The sequence below is a fragment of the Suncus etruscus genome, chromosome 1, assembly GCF_024139225.1.
Source record: "Suncus etruscus isolate mSunEtr1 chromosome 1, mSunEtr1.pri.cur, whole genome shotgun sequence".
NCBI lineage: Eukaryota > Metazoa > Chordata > Mammalia > Eulipotyphla > Soricidae > Suncus > Suncus etruscus.
The window spans coordinates 189918021-189937341 of NC_064848.1; the positions used below are offsets into that span (position 1 = coordinate 189918021).

Below are 19321 nucleotides of genomic sequence, written 5' to 3' on the forward strand. Positions count from 1 at the left end.
CCCCTGAACGCTGCCAGTCATGACCCAAAAACAAACTAACAAAAAAAGAAAGATGAAGAAATTCCGGAGAAAGATGTTGAGGATAGTAACAGGACGACATGAAAAAGTACCATAATGCCACAGAACTGTGCGCTTACAAATGATTCAAACTGGGTGTGAAAGTAATAGTGCAGCGAGTAGGGCTTTTTCGCCTTGCACTCAGCCAACCCGGTTTCAATCCCAGCATCCCATGAGGTCCCCTGGGCACTCTCAGGAGTGATTACTGAGTACAGAGCCAGGAGTAACCTCTTAGCATCGCTGGATGTGGCCAAAAAAAAATTAAACCTATTTTGTGGTGTATATTTCATTAAATATGAAAAATATATCTGAGTGTACTATCCAGAGTAAAGTACAGAAGGTAAGGCATTTATTTGCCTTGCATGCAGCAATCCCGGGGTTGGATCCCAGGCATCCCATATGGTCCCCAGAGCCTGCCAGGAGTGATTCCTGAATGCAAAGCCAGGAGTAACCCCCTGATCGCCACTGGGTATGACCCCAAGCCCCCCCCCCAAAATTAAATAAATGAATGAATTAATAAATAAAACTAACTAAATAAATAAATACAAAAAATATAGAGGAGGAAAAGAGGCTGACCCCACCCCTCTGCCCAGCAGAGCCAGTCGGGCCTCTGGTGAGAGCAAACAGGGGTATCTGGGGTGCAGCAAGCAGCCCACCCTGGCAGCAGGCCAAGGTCTGGAGTCCATCTCAGGCCCAACTCACTGCGCAGGCGCTCGATCGAGCGTGGGGGTGGGTGGCAGGAGGGGGTGTGGCTTTGCTCTGCGCCTGTGCTGAGTTCCAGATGCAACTGCTTTGGGGGGAAAGGATGCCCGGGTTGGGCTCCCGGGCTGGCGGCCGCGGGCGGGCTCGCACTGCACACGCGCAGACGGAGCACACGCGTCAAAAGCAGGGAGCAAGCGCTCCCCGCGTCCTGCGCAGCGGGCTGCCAGGCGATCGTCTGTGCCTCGCCACCCGCCAGGCCGGACGGGTGCGCCCACGTCCCAGGAGCGATGCCCCGGGAGATCATCACCTTGCAGCTCGGCCAGTGCGGCAATCAGAGTGAGCGAGCAAGCACTGGGCCCCGCCAGGCTCTGGCTTTGCCCCTCCGGTGCCTGGCATCCACCCCCCCCCCTTTCCCTGCCATGAACCTCCCTAGCATCATTCCTGCGCATGATGATGGTCCGAGCCCCAGAGCGCCCTGCTGCTCCAGCCCTGGGTTGTGACAGCTCCCAAACCCAGGTGTCCTAGGTCTAGCCTAAGAGTGTGACAGTTGCTGAGCCTAACCCTGTGCTTCTAAGGCCTTAAGGGCTCTAGCAGACCCAGACGTCTCCCCCCCTGCAGTTGGGTTCGAATTCTGGAAACAACTGTGTGCAGAGCATGGCATCAGCCCTGAGGGCATCGTCGAGGAGTTCGCCACAGAGGGCACTGACCGCAAGGACGTCTTTTTCTACCAGGTGCCCTCAGTGGGCCCCCGGGGTGCCTACTGGGCTGGGCAGAGGGGATCAGGGTTGGGGCTGGAGGAGGTCAGGGAGGCTGCAGCACCTCGCTGTCCTGGCTGATGGGCCTGGCTTTGGGCTCCACAGGCAGACGATGAGCACTACATCCCCAGGGCCGTGCTGCTGGATCTGGAGCCCCGGGTGATCCACTCCATCCTCAACTCACCTTATGCCAAGCTCTACAACCCTGAGAACATCTACCTGTCAGAGCACGGAGGGGGAGCTGGCAACAACTGGGCCAGTGGCTTCTCCCAGGTAGAGAGGCCTCCCCGGTGACCTCCCCAGGAGTAGCCAGGGGAGTTGCCAGAACTGGACTGACCATCAAAAAGAGACAATGAGATACCGTGACAGCGAGAGAGGGACAGGCCCTGCAAGGTTTATGCAAAGTTGGCATCAATCATTTGCAAAGTAGCAAGAGAGTGTGGGCAAGTCTGGTCTTTGGGTAGTGTTTTGGGGTTAAAACCACATTTTTTTTTTCTTTTTGGTATTTCGGGCCACACCCAATGATGCTATGATGTTACTCCTGGGTCTGCACTCAGGAATTACTCCTGGCAGTGCAGGGGATCATATGGAATGCCAGAGTTAGAGCCTATGTTAGTCCAGTACAAGGCAAAAGCCCTACCCACTGTACTATCACTTCAGCCCCTTGAAAAGATCTTTTACGCAACCTTCTTTGGTTCCTCCTTCCCCGTGTCTCTCACCACAGGGAGAGAAAATCCATGAAGACATTTTTGACATCATAGACCGAGAAGCAGATGGAAGTGACAGCTTAGAGGTGAGGTTCTGTTCTGCTTCACTGAAGGGGGTTGGGGAGGGTTATGGAGGCTGGAGAGAGCTCAGGAGAGGTTAGAGGGGGGCCTGAACACATGGCGTCATGTGGGGAGGGGGGAGCTCAACAATTCATAACCATTTTAATGAGCATCAGATGCGACATGGTGATGTAAATAAGGGCGAGCCTGTGCCCTGGTGAAGGTCCTAATCTGGCTGGCATTAGCTCCTCAGGCAGGAGTTTTCCTTCCCGAGGAGCCTGGGATGGAACAAGGATGCCTGCAGCCACGAACATGGTGGGCCTGGCACTGAGACAAGCCTGTAGCCCGTCCCTTTTCCCTGGAGATTGCCTCTGGGTTCCCCCCTCATTGCAGGGCTTCGTGCTGTGTCACTCCATTGCTGGGGGGACAGGCTCTGGCCTGGGCTCTTACCTCCTGGAGCGACTGAATGACCGGTAAGCCTGCATGAGGGAGAGGCCACTGCCAGGGAAAGGCCCCTTCCATTTCTGTCACCTTTTCTTAGAGTTGAAGGCTGGCCTCTACTCCCTTTGAGGCATAGATAGGAATAGATCCTGGCCCTGGGGGATTCTGAGGGAGAAGGGGAGGGTGGTTTTCAGGACCTGAAGCTGAAGACTGATCCTTCCTGGCTTTGAGAGACCAGAAAACTCACTTCTGCCCTGGTGAAAGAATTGGTGGCACTTGTAAAGAAACTGACCTCTTGGGGCCAGAGAGATAGCACAGCGGCGTTTGCCTTGCAAGCAGCCGACCCAGGACCTAAGGTGGTTGGTTCGAATCCCGGCGTCCTATATGGTCCTCGTGCCTGCCAGGAGCTATTTCTGAGCAGATAGCCAGGAGTAACCCCTGAGCACTGCTGGGTGTGCCCCCCCCCAAAAAAAAAGAAAGTGACCTCTTGAGAAGACAGAGATGAACTTTGAAGGGGTCTTTCCCATTCATTTTCCCTTTTTTTCTTTTGTAGCTACCCCAAGAAGCTGGTACAGACCTACTCAGTATTTCCTAATCTGGATGAGATGAGCGACGTGGTGGTCCAGCCCTACAACTCGCTGCTCACGCTCAAGAGACTGACCCAGAATGCGGACTGTGTGGTGAGCACAAGAGGACAGGGGGGTGGGGGGGTGGTGCTGTGGCTGACCTCCCCAAACCAGTGAGGCACATACGCCTCACTCAGACAGTCCAGGATTAACAGGGCTGATAGTAGTGGCCCTGCTGATGAAACGCGGACAGAACTGACAAGTGGCTGCCAGGCTCTTGAGTCAGCAAGACTCAAAAGAGTGACTCCCTCACATGCCCCCGCTTGGTCTATTTAATGCCTCCTCATGCTTCACTTCTCAGCCCAGGAGCTGATTCTTTCCAGAACCTTCTCTGGCTACCCCGGCAAGGTCAAATTCCTGGGTGCACATTTCAGATTGTGACTCCAATTTTGTGTTGTTTAATATTTAATATGGTTCTCCACTCACCCAGAGGGTAGCCCAGATGAGGGGGAAGACCATGCCCACCTTATTGCCTGCTGTCCCCAGAGTGACTTGAGGGACTGGGTTGGTGAGGACAATAGTGTTTCTTGGGCCACTATAGATAACAGTAGAAGGTCTCCAGTGCCCTAGAGACAAGACTTTCCTTGTAAGTGAGTAAGTCTTCCAGTTTGGGAACTTATAGCAGTACTAAGCTAATATCCTACTTCTCTGCCACCCCTCAAAAATGTATTGTGACCTTCTCTGTAGGTGGTGCTGGACAACACCGCCCTGAATAGGATCGCCACCGACCGCCTGCACATCCAGAACCCTTCCTTCTCCCAGATCAACCAGCTGGTGAGCCCCGCACCCGGGGACTATCAGGCTCCAACCCTGCCTTGCTGATGTGACATGTCAAGTCTGTGACTTCCCGTGTCCCCCGTCCCCAGGTGTCCACCATCATGTCGGCCAGCACTACCACCCTGCGCTACCCCGGCTACATGAATAATGACCTCATTGGCCTCATCGCCTCGCTCATCCCCACACCGCGCCTCCACTTCCTCATGACTGGCTACACGCCCCTCACCACGGACCAGTCGGTGAGAGGTGCCCTCGGCCCAGCAGGCCCTGAGCCTTTCTCTCCTCTCTGCTGATCTGGGGCAGATCCTTGTAGCCCTTGGGTACAAAGATGACTGGCTGGTCCTCAGCTCTGTCTATGGCTCCCTACAAGGCTGGGCTGACTTGGGGAGTGGATTCTCATGCCCAAGGCAAATTTGCTGAGCAGAGAAAGGCTAACACTTTCCAGTCTGGGACAAGAGGGTTAGAACAGCCAGTGGGGCACTCAGCCAACCCAGGTTCAATTACCCCATCTTCCTATACGGTTCCCCCAAGCACCACCAAGCATAATCCCTGAGTGCTGAGCCAGTAGCGATCCTTGAGCATTGCCAGGTATAACCAAAAAACAAACAGTAAACAATAATAAAACAAATGCTCCCCAATCCTATAGCAAAGGCCCAGTCTAGACTCAGACCTAGTGACACCCCACACACCACACCACCCTGATTCTGAAGGGACATGAGAGTTGCTGACGCCTCTCAGGCACATGTCTTGTGGCCTGCTTTTGCTCAGGTGGCCAGTGTGAGGAAGACCACAGTCCTGGATGTCATGAGGCGGTTGCTGCAGCCCAAGAACGTCATGGTGTCTACGGGCCGGGACCGCCAGACCAACCACTGCTACATCGCCATCCTCAACATCATCCAGGGTGAAGTGGACCCCACCCAGGTACGGAGCCCCTTTGTTTCCTCCTCCACCTGAGACCCCACATGGGTAGAGGAGAAGCCACCCCTATCACTCTGTTCCCCCTCTCCCCTGCCAGGTCCACAAGAGCCTGCAGAGGATCCGGGAAAGGAAGCTGGCCAACTTCATCCCCTGGGGCCCCGCCAGCATCCAGGTGGCCCTGTCCAGGAAGTCTCCCTACCTGCCGTCGGCCCATCGGGTCAGTGGGCTCATGATGGCCAACCACACCAGCATCTCCTCGGTGAGGTTCACTTCTGCTTCCTTTGGCCACTCTGTGCCACCAGCCATCTTCCTCAATTTTTTCCCCATGTGCCATTCCCACCCTCAAACCCAACCTAGGACCCTCCATCCTGATAATTCCGTTTCTTTCAGCTCTTTGAAAGCTCCTGCCAGCAGTATGACAAGTTGCGGAAGCGAGAGGCCTTCTTGAAGCAGTTCCGCAAGGAGGACATGTTCAAAGAGAACTTTGATGAGCTGGACAGGTCCAGGGAGGTGGTTCAGGAGCTCATCGACGAGTACCATGCAGCCACACGGCCGGACTACATCTCCTGGGGCACCCAGGAGTAGTGACCCCTCTCCCCACCACTCCTGCTAGACAGGAAACACAGCCCCATCATGCCTGGTTCCTCTTACTCAGATTCTTTGCACCAGCCACCTCTCTAGCCCTGGCTCCAGGCCAGGTACTGGTCCTGCTTCCTCCCTTCAATGCCTTGCCTGGGATATGCTTGCATAGTTCTAATAAAGTTGAAAAAAATAAATAAATTTATGTTGTAAATAGAACCAGGACTTGATCTGTAGCTATGAGGATGCTGAAGTCATTTTCATACACCACTCCTACACCCCAGTTTCCAGGTATATGGTGCCCTAGTAGCTTGCCCCACCAACCAGTTCTTATGGGATCTCTTGCCTGGAATCACGCTGATTGACTAAACCCAGCCCCACTGTCCACACTTCAGAGTGTCACTCTTGTCTGTTATCTTCTTAGAGCCTAAACACATGGCCCATCAGGGGGATCAGGGCTGAGTTGCACCAGATGCCTTCACCCAGAAGAGATTTTTAGGAGCCTGAGAAAGACCGATTCACATTTTGAGCAGACCAGGGAAGCTGAAACTCTGGATTTCCAACCCCCAAAGCTCCCCTAGACACTCAGGAACTCATTTCAGTTCCAGCCCAGCTGAAGGACTGGACACAGTGTAGGACTGAATCTAGCCTGATAAGCTCTTTATCTGTACCCAAGACAGGCTTGGCTTTGTGCCCATTCTCAGCCCCAAGCAGTCGGCACAGCAAAGGCGCACCCAACTGGGGCCCAGAGGGGAATAGCAGGGCAGGAAGTGGGTAGTGTCGGTCTGGGTGACTCACTACCCCCTGTCCTTGGGGACGCAGGGAGGCCACCTCTGCCACCCCCTGGAGAAGGCAGGGTGACTGCCAGCTTCCAACCTGCCTGCCCCACCCACCTCTTGGGCAGCGTGCTGGTCAGGAGGTGGTTAAATCTAGAAGGTCAGGAGGGTGGGGCCCTGTAGTGTCCAGACTCCCCTGTGAGCTGGTAAAAGCCCAGTCCTGCTGCGTGGGTGTCCCCAGGGGTGGAGCTCTGTGAGCTGTAGGGCTCCAACTTGTCCCACTGACAACACTCCCACAGGAAGGGCTTGTGTAAATAAGGAATTTTTTTTTTTTTGCTTCTCTTCTACAAATAAATTAAGAAACAAACTAGAAAATTGTCTGCAACCATCGCAGCCCTGGGGGTGTGGGGTATGCCCCTGTCCCTGCAGGGGCCTAAAATGTCCATAGTTCCCTCCAATCTCAGAGCAGTCCAAGTCTGTCCAAGGCCCCAGGCAGGAGGAGGTCGTGACCTCTTGGCAGGTTCAGTCCTGCAGCTGCCCCAAACAGCCAGACTGTCCCTGGGACTCTTCCAGACCCAGGCGCTGGCTGGGAGGGGAGGTGTCTGGCAGATCTTGGCATGAAGAAGAGCTGCTGTGAGGCCTCTCGGGCGAGAGGTTGGCCAAGTAGGCATTCACCAGCTGCATGATCTCTCCCACCTAAGAGGGGGCCGAGAGCAGAGGGTGTCAGGGACCACCGGGTTCTCTTCTTTGTCCCATCCTCCACCCAACAGCTGTCTTCAGGCTCTGACTTCCATAGCAAGGCCTGATTTATGGAAGGGGTCCCCACAATCTTTCCTTCTCAGCACCACCTCCCCCCTCTCACTTGGTGCCAGTACTGCTCTCTTCTTTCTGTTCCATTAATATGCCAAGTTTATTCTCATCCCAGGGCCCTGGCAGTTGCAGCTCTCTCTCTACCAGGAATGCCCTTTGCTCACATCTTCCTATGCTAGCTCAGCTGTCACCTTCTGAGTATTTTTTCCTCACCATCCTGTCCCACACCAAGGGGCCCTTCAACCCCTGGCACCGCACGTCTCTGCAGCCTTTATCATTCTCTTGGGCTCTGGTCTGTCTCTGAGTCCTGTTTAGTGTCTGACTCTCCAACTCTCATGGACGCTCCCGGCAAGATTAGTTTGGATCATGGTAGGATCCCCAGTAACTGGCCCCTGTTAAGAAATATTTCCTGACTTCCCTTCCCCTCCTCCTTGAGTCACCCCGACTCTTTCACTCACCTGAGGGCTCTGCAGAAGGAGCTGGCTATCCCCCACCCTCAGCGCCAAGGTGTGGGGGCCCATTAGGTGGCAGGAGGCCACGTGGCCATAGCTGACGCTGTGGATGGGCTCGGTCTCACCGGGGCGGCAGAGGGACATGGCCTTGGCTCCCAAGCCCAGGCAGAGCTTCTGTGGAGCGCCACCATCAGGTTCCTGGGGGAGAGAGATCGGCTGCGTCAGGGTGCAAGGAGGGACTCCTGGAGGCATTGTCGAATTGGGGGGTGATGGCTGTAAGCAGGAGAGTCCTGGTCCCGCCCCCCAAAGTCCTAAGATCTCTCTTTTTATTTTTTTATATTTTATTTTTGGTTTTTGGGCAACACCCGGTGACACTCAGGGGTTACTCCTGGCTATGCACTCAGCAATCGCTCCTGGCTTGGGAGACCATATGGGACGCCAGGGGAGCGAACCGCGGTTGATCCTAGGTTAACGCGTGCAAGGCAAACACCCTACTACTTGTGCCACCGCTCCAGCCCCATAGACCCATGTGTGAAGGGGCTGGGATTCGGGAAGGCGATGGCTTAAGGGCCAGTGACTCCTTGGGCCGAGTGGCACAACTATTAGTGGAGTTACTCCCTGTCGGAGTGGGAGAAAAAAAAAAGTGTGGGGTTTGGGCCTCCTCCAGAGTCCCCATCTCCCTTCTCCCCCTCACCGTGCTCAGCTCCAGAACGTCATACCGAGCAGCGCCGAACCCCGGACACTGTGCCGCCAGAGCCAGGTAGGCAGCCATGGCCTCCGCTCGGCCCATGCCCCGGAGCCGCTTCCAGCCGCCCAGCACCGCGGCCGCGGTGCCCGCGCCACCGGCTCCGTCGCGGGCTGCTGCGCCGCTGCCCGCTGCGCGACCCGCTCCGCCGCGCCGTGCCCGTTCGGCCCTCCTCTTGGCCAGGCCCGGGCTCCAGATCGCCCCGGCCAGCAGGGCGGCGGAGGGAGAGGGCCTGGGCAGCGGGCGGGGAGGATCTCCGTGCGGAGGCGCTGGCGGCGGCAGCAGGCAGTCGAGGCGGGGCAGGGGCGCCCGCGGGGAGAAGTCGCGGTGCAGGCTCTGCAGGCGCAGCGCCGCCAGGGCGCGCAGTGTGTCTTCTGGTGGAGGCGGTCGGCCGCGCAGTAGCAGCGCATGAGCCTGCAGGGAGAGGCCACTGGACGTCAGTGCGGGCGCTGCGACCGCTTGCGCTAGCGCACGAACCTCGGGCGAGGGATCCGGGACCACCGCAGCATGGGAGCTGCGACCGTATGCATGCATAAGGACCTCAAGTGAAGGATCCGAGGTGCAGAGGGGTGTCAGCGCAGGAGCTGCGACCAAGGCGCGCACGGATTTGGGATGTGCGATCCAAGGTGCAGCGGAGCGTCAGCGTGGGAGCTGCAAGCGCAGGAGTGCTATCGGATCTCGGGCGAGGGATCCGAGGTGCAATTGAGCGTTAGCACGGGAACTGCAGCCGTATGCGAGCACAAGGACCTCGGGCAAGGGATCCGAGGTACAGCGGGGAGCTGCGACCGCTTGCGCGCACGGACTTCGGGCTAGGGATCCGAGGTACCGCTGGGTGTCAGCGTGAGAGCTGCAAGCGCAAGAGTGCGCTCGGACCTCGGGCGAGGGATCCAAGTGTCAGTGGAGCGTTAGCACGGGAGCAGCAATCGTATGCAAGCACAGGGACCTCGGGCGAGGGATCCGAGGTGCAGCGGGGCATCAGTGCGGGAGCTATGACCGCTTGCGCGAGCGCGCGCACGGACCTCGGGCTAGGGATCCGAGGTACCGAGCGGCGTCAGCGTGGGAGCTGCAAGCGCAAGAGTGCGCTCGGACCTCGGGCAAGGGATCCAAGTGGTAGTGGAGCGTTAACACGGGAGCAGCAATCGTATGCAAGCACAAGGACCTCAGGCAGGGGATCCGAGGTGCAGCGGGACATCAGTGCAGGAGCTACCGCTTGCCCGCGCACGGACTTCGGGCAAGGGATCCAAAGTGCAGCGGGGGTCAACCGCAAGTGCGCACGAATGTGGGACGAGGTATCCGAGGGGCAGCGGAGGTTCAGCTGGGATATGCAACCACATGCACACACACCCAGACCTCAGGACAAGGGATCTGAGGTGTAGAGGGCGTCAGCGCAAGAGTTGCCACCGCTTGCGCCCACGGACTTCGGAGAGAGGAAACCGAGGTCAGGATCCTCTGGAAACTATGCCCGGGAGGATCCTCTGGAAACTATGCCCGGGACTGCCGCAGGGATGCGACGTTTGGAGCCGGCGCAGTTAGGGAGGGGGTTCAATTTGGGTGAGTGTGTATGTGTCTGAAGACCAGCAATGAGTGTGAGAGATCCATACCTGCTCAAAGAGGAAAGGCAGTTCGTGACCATGGGGAGACAATCCCTCTGGGTGTAGAGGCCCGTGGAGACGCAGACACAGTCTCCAGCCCGAGTCCAGGGAGTCCTCCAACCCGTCTTCCTCGGAGACGGCCAAACTGCGGAAGAGAAAAGGGCGCATTGCTAAAGAGGGTTCTCAAGTTCCCCATCAAGGTGCGAGCGGGGAGAAGAGCAAAGAAGGCGCTTGGAGGAGATGGAGTATGGTCAGACCGCTCAGAGCAGTCGCAAAGCCCGACTGCAAATCTTGGAGCTGGCGGGCAAGGACTCCCCTCGGGAACCCCTTGGACATCTCAGGGCATGGCCCTGAGCAAGCGCTTGCTGGAGAAACTTGGTTTGCGATAGACCGAAGCAGAGAGGCTGATGGACTAACGGAGAGCAGGGCAGGGTCTGGACATTTACTTCTCAAACCTGGTGAGCACGTCGGCCACGAGGGTCCCCCCAGCCAGGGCTCGCTCCTGCGCCCCTCGCTGCTCATACAGAGCAAACGCGTTGCGGCTTCGGGCCAAGCCCAGCCTTCCCACCAGTTCTTGAGCAACCTGGGGAGGAGAAGGTTGTGTTGTCCGGTGGTTCGAAGGGCAGTACCAACGCCGACTGGCGTTCTGCTTGTCCTTCCGCGAGGACCTGAACCCACTGGACGGGTATTGTAAGGTCTCTCCATCCCGCTACACTCACCCCCTTTCCTAGACAGCTGTTCAATCTCAGACTGGAGAGTCTGGGCTCAGACCCCGGAGGAGCTGGGAGGAGAGGGTTTCGGGGTCTCTCACCTCTCCTGCTGTAGTGTGAGAATCTATAGCCACAGGGCAGGCGCCGGCCCCTGGACAGTGCACTGTACACAGCAGCTCCTGCCGGCGGCTCAGCGCGGAAATCTCCGCCAGCGACGGGACCAGTTCTCGGCCGTGTGTCCTGCCCAGCGCTTTCCGAATAAAGCGCGCATACTCCGCCAGTTCCGAGTCCGGGAGCGCCTGCTCTGTCCTGGGGCGGACAGAACTCGAGGGTCAGTGCTCCCGCAGGCACCTCCCTCGTCCCTCACCCTTATCTCATTTTTTGGTTTGTTTTTGTTTTGGGGCCACACCCCGACGGCGCTCCTGGTTCTGCGCTCAGAAATCGCTCCTGACAGGCTCAGGGAACCATATGGGATGCCAGGAATGGAACCTGGGTGGGTCCCAGGTTGGCTGTGAGCGAGGCAAAAGCCCTGATACTGTGCAGTCACTCATGCACGGACCTTTATCTCTTTCTCTCTCTCTCTCTCTCTCTCTCTCTCTCTCTCTCCCTCTCTCTCTCTCTCTCTCTCTCTCTCTCTCTCTCTCTCTCTTTTTTTTGTTTTTTTTGTTTTTGGGCCACACCCGGCGGTGCTCAGGGGTTACTCCTGTCTGTCTGCTCAGAAATAGCTTAGCTCCTGGCAGGCACAGGGGACCATATAGGACACCGGGATTCGAACCAACCACCTTTGGTCCTGGATTGGCTGCTTGCAAGGCAAACCGCCACTGTGCTATCTCTCCGGGCCCCCTTTATCTCATTTTTAACGCCCCCCAGCCTGCTTTCTTTCTTTCTTTCTTTCTTTCTTTCTTTCTTTCTTTCTTTCTTTCTTTCTTTCTTTCTTTCTTTCTTTCTTTCCTTCCTTCCTTCCTTCCTTCCTTCCTTCCTTCCTTCCTTCCTTCCTTCCTTCCTTTTTACTTTTCAGGCCACACCCAGTGACGCTCAGGAGTTACTCCTGGCTATCCACTCAGAAATCGCACCTGGCAGGCTCAGGGGACCATATGGGACACCGGGGATCGAATCTAGATCCGTCCTGGGTCAGCCATGTGCAAGGCAAACACACTATTGCTGTGCTATCGCTCCAGCCCCTGCAGCCTGCTTTCTTTCTTTCTTTTTGTTTGTTTGGGGGCCATACCCAGTGATCTCAGGTCTTACTCCTGGCTCCACTCTCAGAAATCACTCCTGGCAGTGCTCAATGGACCATATGTGAGATGCCAAGGATATAATCCTGGCTGGCTGCGCGAGGATCAAAATCCTGCTGGTTAGCTACGTGCAAGACAAGAGCTCTACTGACTATACTATGACTACGGCCCCACTCCCCACTTGATACATTTTTCATCTCTTTTCTTTTTTCCCTTCCTACTCCTGTTTAAGTAGCTACTGGCTCTTTGCACCTTCTCATTGGAATAGAATGAATTGGAATTAAATTACTAAGATCCCCAGCAGCCTCTCCTAACTCTGAACTACCCCTCCCTACTTCCCCCACATCTTGCTTTTCTTTGGGTTGAAACCCCAAATCTGATCGCATTCCATTTTCGTTTTTCTTTTAGTTTTGGGGCTACACCCAGCAGCGCTCAGGGGTAACTCCTGGCTCTGTGAACAGGAATCACTCTGGTGACCATACGGAAAGCGGCAGATCGAACCCCGGTTTGGCTGGTGTGCAAGACAAGCGCCCTACCAACTGTTCCATTGATAGGCCCTCCTTTCCCCTTTCTTTCCACTTTTCTTTCTAGGGTGTTAGAGGTGAATTTATACAAATTCACCACACTTCCTTTCTAACCTAAAGCCCCAGCACTTGCGCCTCGGCAAAGTTGCATTTTCTTATTCTTTTGCACGAAGGGGCACCGTTTTGCAATTCCTCTGCCCCAAGAGTGGGATCTATTTTTTGTTGTTGTTGGTTGTGGGTCACACCCGGAGATGCTCAGGGGTTACTTCTGGCTTTGAGCTCAGAAATCGCTCCTGGCAGGCTCGGGGCACCATATGGGATGCCGGGATTCGAACCACCACCTGTCCTGGATCTGCTGTGTGCAAGGCGAATGCCCAACCACAGTGTTCTCTCTCCGGCCCCAGGATTTACTTTTAATTGCCACAAAGGCACTACAAATCAGAGGCTGCCCAGACCTTGGGTAAATTTCCTCCCTTCTCTGGATCCCAACACTCCATCTGCCAAGCCTGTTGGAAAAGCCTGTCCCTCCCTCCCAGCCCCAGAGCGCCCTGGCCTTGGCCTGACCCCACCCCTCCCTCTCACCTCTCCAGATGCCCTAGGAGGTGCCCTCGGACAGCTCCCCCAGGCCGGAAGGTGCAGCTCATGCAGGTGAGGAGCTGCCAGTACCGTAGGGCAGCGGGGTCTTGTGTGGCCGGGGGCCCAGGAGGACCGGCGGGGCCCGAAGTCTGCTTAGCCAGCTGCAGGAAGAGTTCGTCTCGAAGCGCAGGCAGGTCTCGGCAGGTCTGGAGCACACCCTGCATCAGGGGCCCGGGGCGCCGCGCCCCCTCCAGCGCCTGCAGCGCCAGGAACAGCCGTACCGCCTCCTCACGCAAGGGCGCGTAGCCCGGACCTACGGGAGGGTTGGGCGGAGGGACGGTTTGGAGGGGCAACACAGAGCAGGGGCCCTGGGAGGAAGGCATGAACTGGAGGAAGGTCAGGAGAGTGTAAGGAAAGGGGTGGAGGGGAGGGTGTGAACAGGCAGAGTGAAGGATGGAAAACGAAGGTCCCCAAAGCCAGCCTCTCAGCCTGACCTCTGGGCAGTAGGTCCTCAAAGACCAAGGATGAACTTTGCATTAGAAAGGGAGGGGGGCAGAGGCACTGTACGCCAGGTAGGGTGCTGCCAGGCACACAGTCGACCTGGGTTTGATCTCCAGCATTCCATATGATCATCCTCTGAGCTCTCACCAGGAGTAATTCCTCAGTGCAAAGCCAGGAGTAACCCCTGAACATCGCAGGGTGTGTCCCAAAAACAAAAACAAAAAAGAGAGGGGAAAGACTGGGAAAGATTTAGTCACTGGGCTTTGGGCATCTTCACCAGATGCCAGAAAACCAGCTGGGATGGGACTCGGAAAACCAGGGTTCTTCCTTTAGCTCCCCTTAATCCTCTAGCTTTAGGGTTTGGGCAATCACTTTTCCTTGTAGGGGAGAATATGGCTGAATATTCAGCACAGTCTCCCCAACTCTTTAGCCACTTGGAAAGACATCTCCACATGATCTTTAAAAGTATCCCACCTCTTCCTGCCTGCCCTCAGCCCTCAGTCTGAGCTTCCGATTTCCCCCTTATCCTTCAAAAAGTGAGGGCCTGGGAGGCTTTCCTGGACTTCAGGATCCTGGTGGAGGAGCATTCGATTGTTATCTCTGATCCACCTCCTTCCTACTCCAAGGGCTCAGGCTAGGGCACCCACTCACCTGGAGAACTAACACCATAAGGCAGGGGCAGGAGTGGGGCGTACAAGGCCCCACTGGTGTGTCTCAGAATCGGGTTCCGATGGTAAATGAGGGCCACGGCCTCCGGGTCGCCACAACTCTCCTAGAGACCAGGGATCAGGGAGAGAGTCGCAGTGTTAGAAACAGGGACTCTGCAGCAACCCGAATACTTTTGGGTCCTCCGCCTATTTCTCTCTCACCGTTGCCTCCTCCAACAAACCTGAATGTCCCTGAGCAGCAGCTGGGTCGGGGTCTCCAGGGGCGCCTTGGAAGCGATCACTTCCCGCAGAGCCGCCCCCCAGCGTTCAGCCTCAGCCTGGCGGGGTGAGCAAAGCCGGACGCTGTGTTTCCGGCCAGACACGGTTACTGACCACAGACCTGGGGCAAAGAGAGATTGTGGAGGGTGTTCATAGAGGGTTGCGGCCACCACACCAAAGGGCAGGAGAAGCCCCCACGAAGTCTCACCCGTCTCCTTGGGCCTGCGCTCTGGGCCGGTTACGGAACATAGGCTGGTAAGGACAAGGCTTCCGAGGTGACGCGCTCCCTTCCCGCTGTTGCTGAACTGGTCCAGGGATTCCCGAGTGAGCACGAACCAGGCCCGTCTCAGGGGCAGCCAAGGGCCCCTTGGGGCTCCGATTCGGGGCTCTCGGTACAGCCAACCTAGGGAAGATAGTGGAGGAACAAGTGATCAATGGAAGAAATCAGCACCTGGAGAGTTTGGTTTTGGGGTCCTCCAGAATGCAGGAAGGGGCTGCCCACCTTTCACAACGATGTCCGGGTCATCCTCCACAAGCCCCTTTTCTGGAATGAGGCTCCGTGTCTCCTCCCAGCTCTGCAGCCTGGCGAGAGATGGGGGGAGGTGAGGCTGTGGGTCCTGCAATCTGCCCCCTCCACCAGGAGAGGGTCCCAGAGTGAGGGGGGGGATCCTGCTCCCAGGCTGGGTACTCCTCCCCCTGACTGTGGGAACTGCCGAGCCATTTTGACCTCACACCAGAAATAGCCTGGACCCCCCCCTTCCTCCCTGTGCCCCCAGCAGGACCGCCCCCCGGGACCCTAGCCAAACCACAGCGTCCGGCAGCGTCAGGCCTCTCCCTTATTGCACAATGAGCGAGGGAAGACAGCAAGGTTGGGGGTCCCACCAACCTGGGGAGGGGGCCCCTCAAGACCCAAGGGGAGGCAAAGGGAGGCGGAGCTTACCTGCCGGAGACCTGTGAGCCCCTCCCTGGCTGAGTCAGTGTCACTTCGAGGGGGCCCTAAGAAGAAGGAGGGGCAGCCCTCAGCATCAGAGCACTCCTGCTCTGTCCCGAGACTGTAATGCACTGCACATACTAGGAAAACTGAGGAATCTCAGTGGCTGTACTGGAGAGGGTTGAAGTCTCTGGTCTACCCCCTTCTACTGCTCCCACTCTCCGTGGAACAGCCCAGCTCAGAAGTTCAACTCCATTACCCTCTGAAGCTTTGGGCAGGGCAGAATGTGGGTTCCATGCCAGCTCAAGCTCCAAGCAGTGGCAGGAACCCTCCAGTCTTAGGGTCCATCCTTAAACTCTGCCACCCTTGGAAAGGCAAAGGTGGATGGAGGTCCCTCCTAATTTTCCCTTCAGTGGTGGGAGAGCAGTCAGGTGGGGGACATCCAAGGCAATGAAAGGAAGAGGAACTGGACCCCGTTAATACAGGGTTTTTCTCCGAGTGCTCCTCTTGGAGCCCCACCCCGAGACACCCCTGAGAGTAAAGGTGAGCAGGGCCCTTGCCCCCCTCCCACTGAAAGTGCTCAGAAAGTGCTGTTCAAGCTGAGGAATGGTGCTAGCTCTCCAAGGACCTTACCGCCATGCCTTGAAGCTTTAACTGTACTCCGGGGTCTGAGAAAGGCCCCACAAAAGTCTTGGAGCCAGGTCAGGCGGGAACCATGCCATGATCCCAAAGTGCCCAGACAGCTAAAGCCAGGAGCGGGCGGGAGAGGGGGGCCGGGACACCTGTCCCCAAGCTTGGGGGAGGGTGGGTGGAGCATGAGGGAGGCGATGGGCTGGATCATGGAGCGGACCCTGACCCTAGAGAGGGTTTGGGGACCCTTGGGCCCTTTGATTTCCCAGGGTGCAGACCCACCTAGTTTCTGGAGGGTCGGAAAGGGGTGCTCAGCCGCACCACTCCAGGGGGCAGGTATGGCCCACTTTCCTAGACGGCCACCCCTAATCGCAGTCCCCTGCTGCCCTCCCTCCACCCCTCTATATTTATCCACCCTCCGCCTCCGCCAGGTGCTGGCTCGGGCCCCAGCGCTGCAGCCTGCCCCACCCGGGCACCCAGCCACCAGGCCTGCTGCGGACCCCTGAGTGGGGGGATGGGAGCCTGACCCAGGCCACCTCTCCGCTAGGGTGTAGAAGAGGCTAGCAGAGCCGGGGGGGGGGGGTTGGGGCCAGGAATCAGGGGACCAATGCCTCCTGCACCAATCCAACCTCAGTTTCCACGCAGAGTAGTCACACACCCTCCATGCTGGCCCAAGGAGCCTCACCAGAGAGGGCCCAAAGTTGTTGGGTCCTGCGCAGCAGGCCAATGTCGAGGGGCCCTCGCAGAGCGGTCGCCCCCAGTTCCCTCTCCGTGGGGCCTTCTCCCCGGAGGAGGACCCCAATCCGAGGATGCCTGTTCCCCCTCGCCCAGGTCCCTGCGGCTGCGGCGGGAGCTCCCGCATCTGGCACCTGCGCTCAGAGCTTCCCAACTGGGAGCGGAGCGGACCCAGGCGACCGAGCCGCCCAGCCGGCCTCGCCACATTCCTTGGCGCTGGCGGAGGCGGAAGGAGACGGGATGGGACGCGGGCCCGGCGGGGCAGGGAGAGGAGAGGCAGGGCCAGGTCGGGCCACGCGAGACGCCGCCCCTGCCTCCGGGGCCCCAGCAGGTGGACAGCACCCCGCGAGCAGCGCGCGGCCCACAGGCACACCGCCCGTGCACGCCTGGCTCCTGGAGCAGGGGTGATGGGGGGGGGGCTCTGTGGCCTCCCACCCCATGCAAAACCCCTTTTCGGGGTTGGATCCCCCCCGGAGCGAGCGGTGCAGGAACGGGCGTGAACGCTTGACGGGTCGGGTCGGCTGCAGCAGACAGATCAGGCTCCGAATCCCCCACCCCTGGGACTTACCCTCCCGCCGCCCGCTGGACTCGGGGTCCGCAGCTCAAAGGTCTCCTCGTCTTCGTCCTCGTCCCCGTCCCCGCTAAGCTCGCCGTCCCCGTAGTCCCGGTGCAGAAGAGTGAAGCCTCGACGGCAGCAGAGGAGCCACCACAATCCCCCCGGGAGAGGCATCCGGGCGGGCGAGCAGCCGGGGGATGGGTGGGTGGCTGGGTGGGTGAAAGGGGCGCGGGCAGCCGAGCTGAGCTGCAAGGGTGGGTGGTCAGAGGAAGGTAACGGGGCTCCGGACACCCCACCAACCTCCGAGAGGTGGAGAAAGATGAGGGTGGAAGAGGCAAGTTATCTGGAGCCCGGGGTGCAAAGGAGTCGCTCGCTTAGCTAGCTAGCTAACTAAAACCCGCGGGGGCTCAATGTCTAGGGGGCCCCCCGGAGGGGGAGGGGGGAAGCGTCCAGAGCCCCGAGCAAGAGGGGGGGGGCAGGAGGGAGCAATGTCCGGAGCTGGGAAGTAGTGTCCGTTGGAGTGTCCTGCCTTGCAGGGGGGGGGAGCAGTGTCCGGTGCAGGGTTCGAGGTGGGCAGTGCTCCAAGCTCCAGGGAGGGCCGTGTCCGGTAGGGCGTCCGGTGGTGGCCGGGGCCCGGGCCGCGCGTGCTGCGCTCCCTGCAGCCCCGGGACTGGCGCGCTAGCTAGCTAGGAGCCCAGCGCCGGGACCCGCCTCCCCGCACCCCCGCCAGCCGGCTGGCCCCCCCCCCCCCAGCCCTCCTCTTTCTCGCCTCCCTTCTGCACGGGGCAGGGCCCAGCGTCGTCACGGCCTGCTCTGCCCAATCCCGGGCCCTGGCGCCGGGAGCGGCCACCAATCAGAGGAGCAAAGCCCCGGTGGGTTGCATCATGTGCCCCTGGCTGGGTGACAGCGGGGAGGGGCAGAGGAAGAGGGGAGGGAGGGGGCGGCCCCTGGCCAGCCGCGCCCCAATCACTGAGGTCAGTGGCGGAGTGCTGGGGACGTCACGGAAGCCCGCCTTCACGCTCTCCTTTTAACTCTTGGCTCTCCAATCCACAGATTTTTTTTTTCTTCAAAGAAACCTTTTGGAGTTGCTTTGGAGAACCTGGATTCTAACCAGGGAAGCCTCCCCCCATCCCAAAGGAACACTGTTCTTGCTAGTCTCAGGGCCCTCCAGAAGGGGCTGAGTCTTAGCGCCTTGCAAGTGTCTGTCTAGACAGACTCCAGCGCCGGAGGTGACCTGGCCTGGCCTAAGGAGTCCCAATTCCTTCTGCGTCTGAGTCACCTCCTTTTTGGAGTAGAGAAGCCGAGGCAGTGACTCCGGAAAAAGCGAACTATTTTATGGTTGGACTGTTGGAGAAGTGGAAGCTACTACTTGAGAGCGCACCCCGGATTTCCAAGAGGAGAGTACTTTGGAAGTCTGGAGGTGGTGGTGGGGGGATTGCAATAGCCTAAGGGGCTGGAGACATAGGACTGCAAGGGGGCTGGAGACATAAGACTGCAAGGGAGAACGCTTGCTTTGCAACGCTCCCGAACCAGGTTCAATTCCCCCAAGCCCCTCCAGGAGTGATCCGAGAGCCTGAAGGAACCTCTGAGTGACTCAAAATACTGGAAAATAAGTAAATAAAAATAAATAAATAAATAAAAGGAAACCTCTCCCAGAGCAAGGCCAGGGTGGGAAGGGGTTAAACCCGGGCATTGAATGGGCGGGGCGGGCCCGGGCGACCTCGGGCGCGCACGAGTGTTGCTGACTCAGCGGCTCTTTTCCGCGGTCTCTAGTGGAGGGCTCCAGGTTGGCCCAGGGGTGGGGGGCTGGCGTGTTGGGACCCTCTGAGGATCTGGGCCAGCCCCGGGATTTTTCTAGATCCTGACCCCCCTCCTAGCAGCCGTGCCTCACAGTCTCAGCCACTAGAGGCATCAGCAAAAGGCTCCATCCAGCAAAAAAAGACTCCGAATGGGGCGGGGTGGTGGGACCAGGCGGGCGGGGACTACCAGGCCTGCGCCTC

The 19321-nt window shown here is 58.1% G+C and overlaps 2 protein-coding genes across 2 annotated transcripts; one reads left to right on the top strand and one right to left on the bottom strand.

The window, feature by feature from the left end:
• Positions 1-850: 850 nt before the first annotated feature.
• Positions 851-5826, top strand: LOC126017765 (tubulin gamma-2 chain). Its single transcript, XM_049779822.1, has 11 exons — positions 851-1095; positions 1378-1490; positions 1620-1787; positions 2239-2307; positions 2675-2754; positions 3276-3402; positions 4036-4122; positions 4215-4364; positions 4894-5046; positions 5141-5302; positions 5434-5826. Exons 1-11 carry the CDS (start codon positions 1047-1049, stop codon positions 5626-5628), a joined length of 1353 nt encoding a protein of 450 aa, XP_049635779.1. The 5' UTR covers positions 851-1046; the 3' UTR covers positions 5629-5826.
• Positions 5827-6513: 687 nt separating this feature from the next.
• PLEKHH3 (pleckstrin homology, MyTH4 and FERM domain containing H3) lies at positions 6514-18041 on the bottom strand. The gene is made up of 13 exons (XM_049779076.1): positions 17334-18041; positions 15410-15465; positions 14972-15051; positions 14678-14872; positions 14433-14590; positions 14195-14315; positions 13049-13355; positions 10809-11016; positions 10444-10580; positions 10007-10142; positions 8355-8819; positions 7667-7858; positions 6514-7094 (listed from the first exon to the last, which is right to left on the bottom strand). Exons 1-13 carry the CDS (start codon positions 17493-17495, stop codon positions 6921-6923), a joined length of 2391 nt encoding a protein of 796 aa, XP_049635033.1. The 5' UTR covers positions 17496-18041; the 3' UTR covers positions 6514-6920.
• Between the last annotated feature and the right edge of the window lie 1280 nt (positions 18042-19321).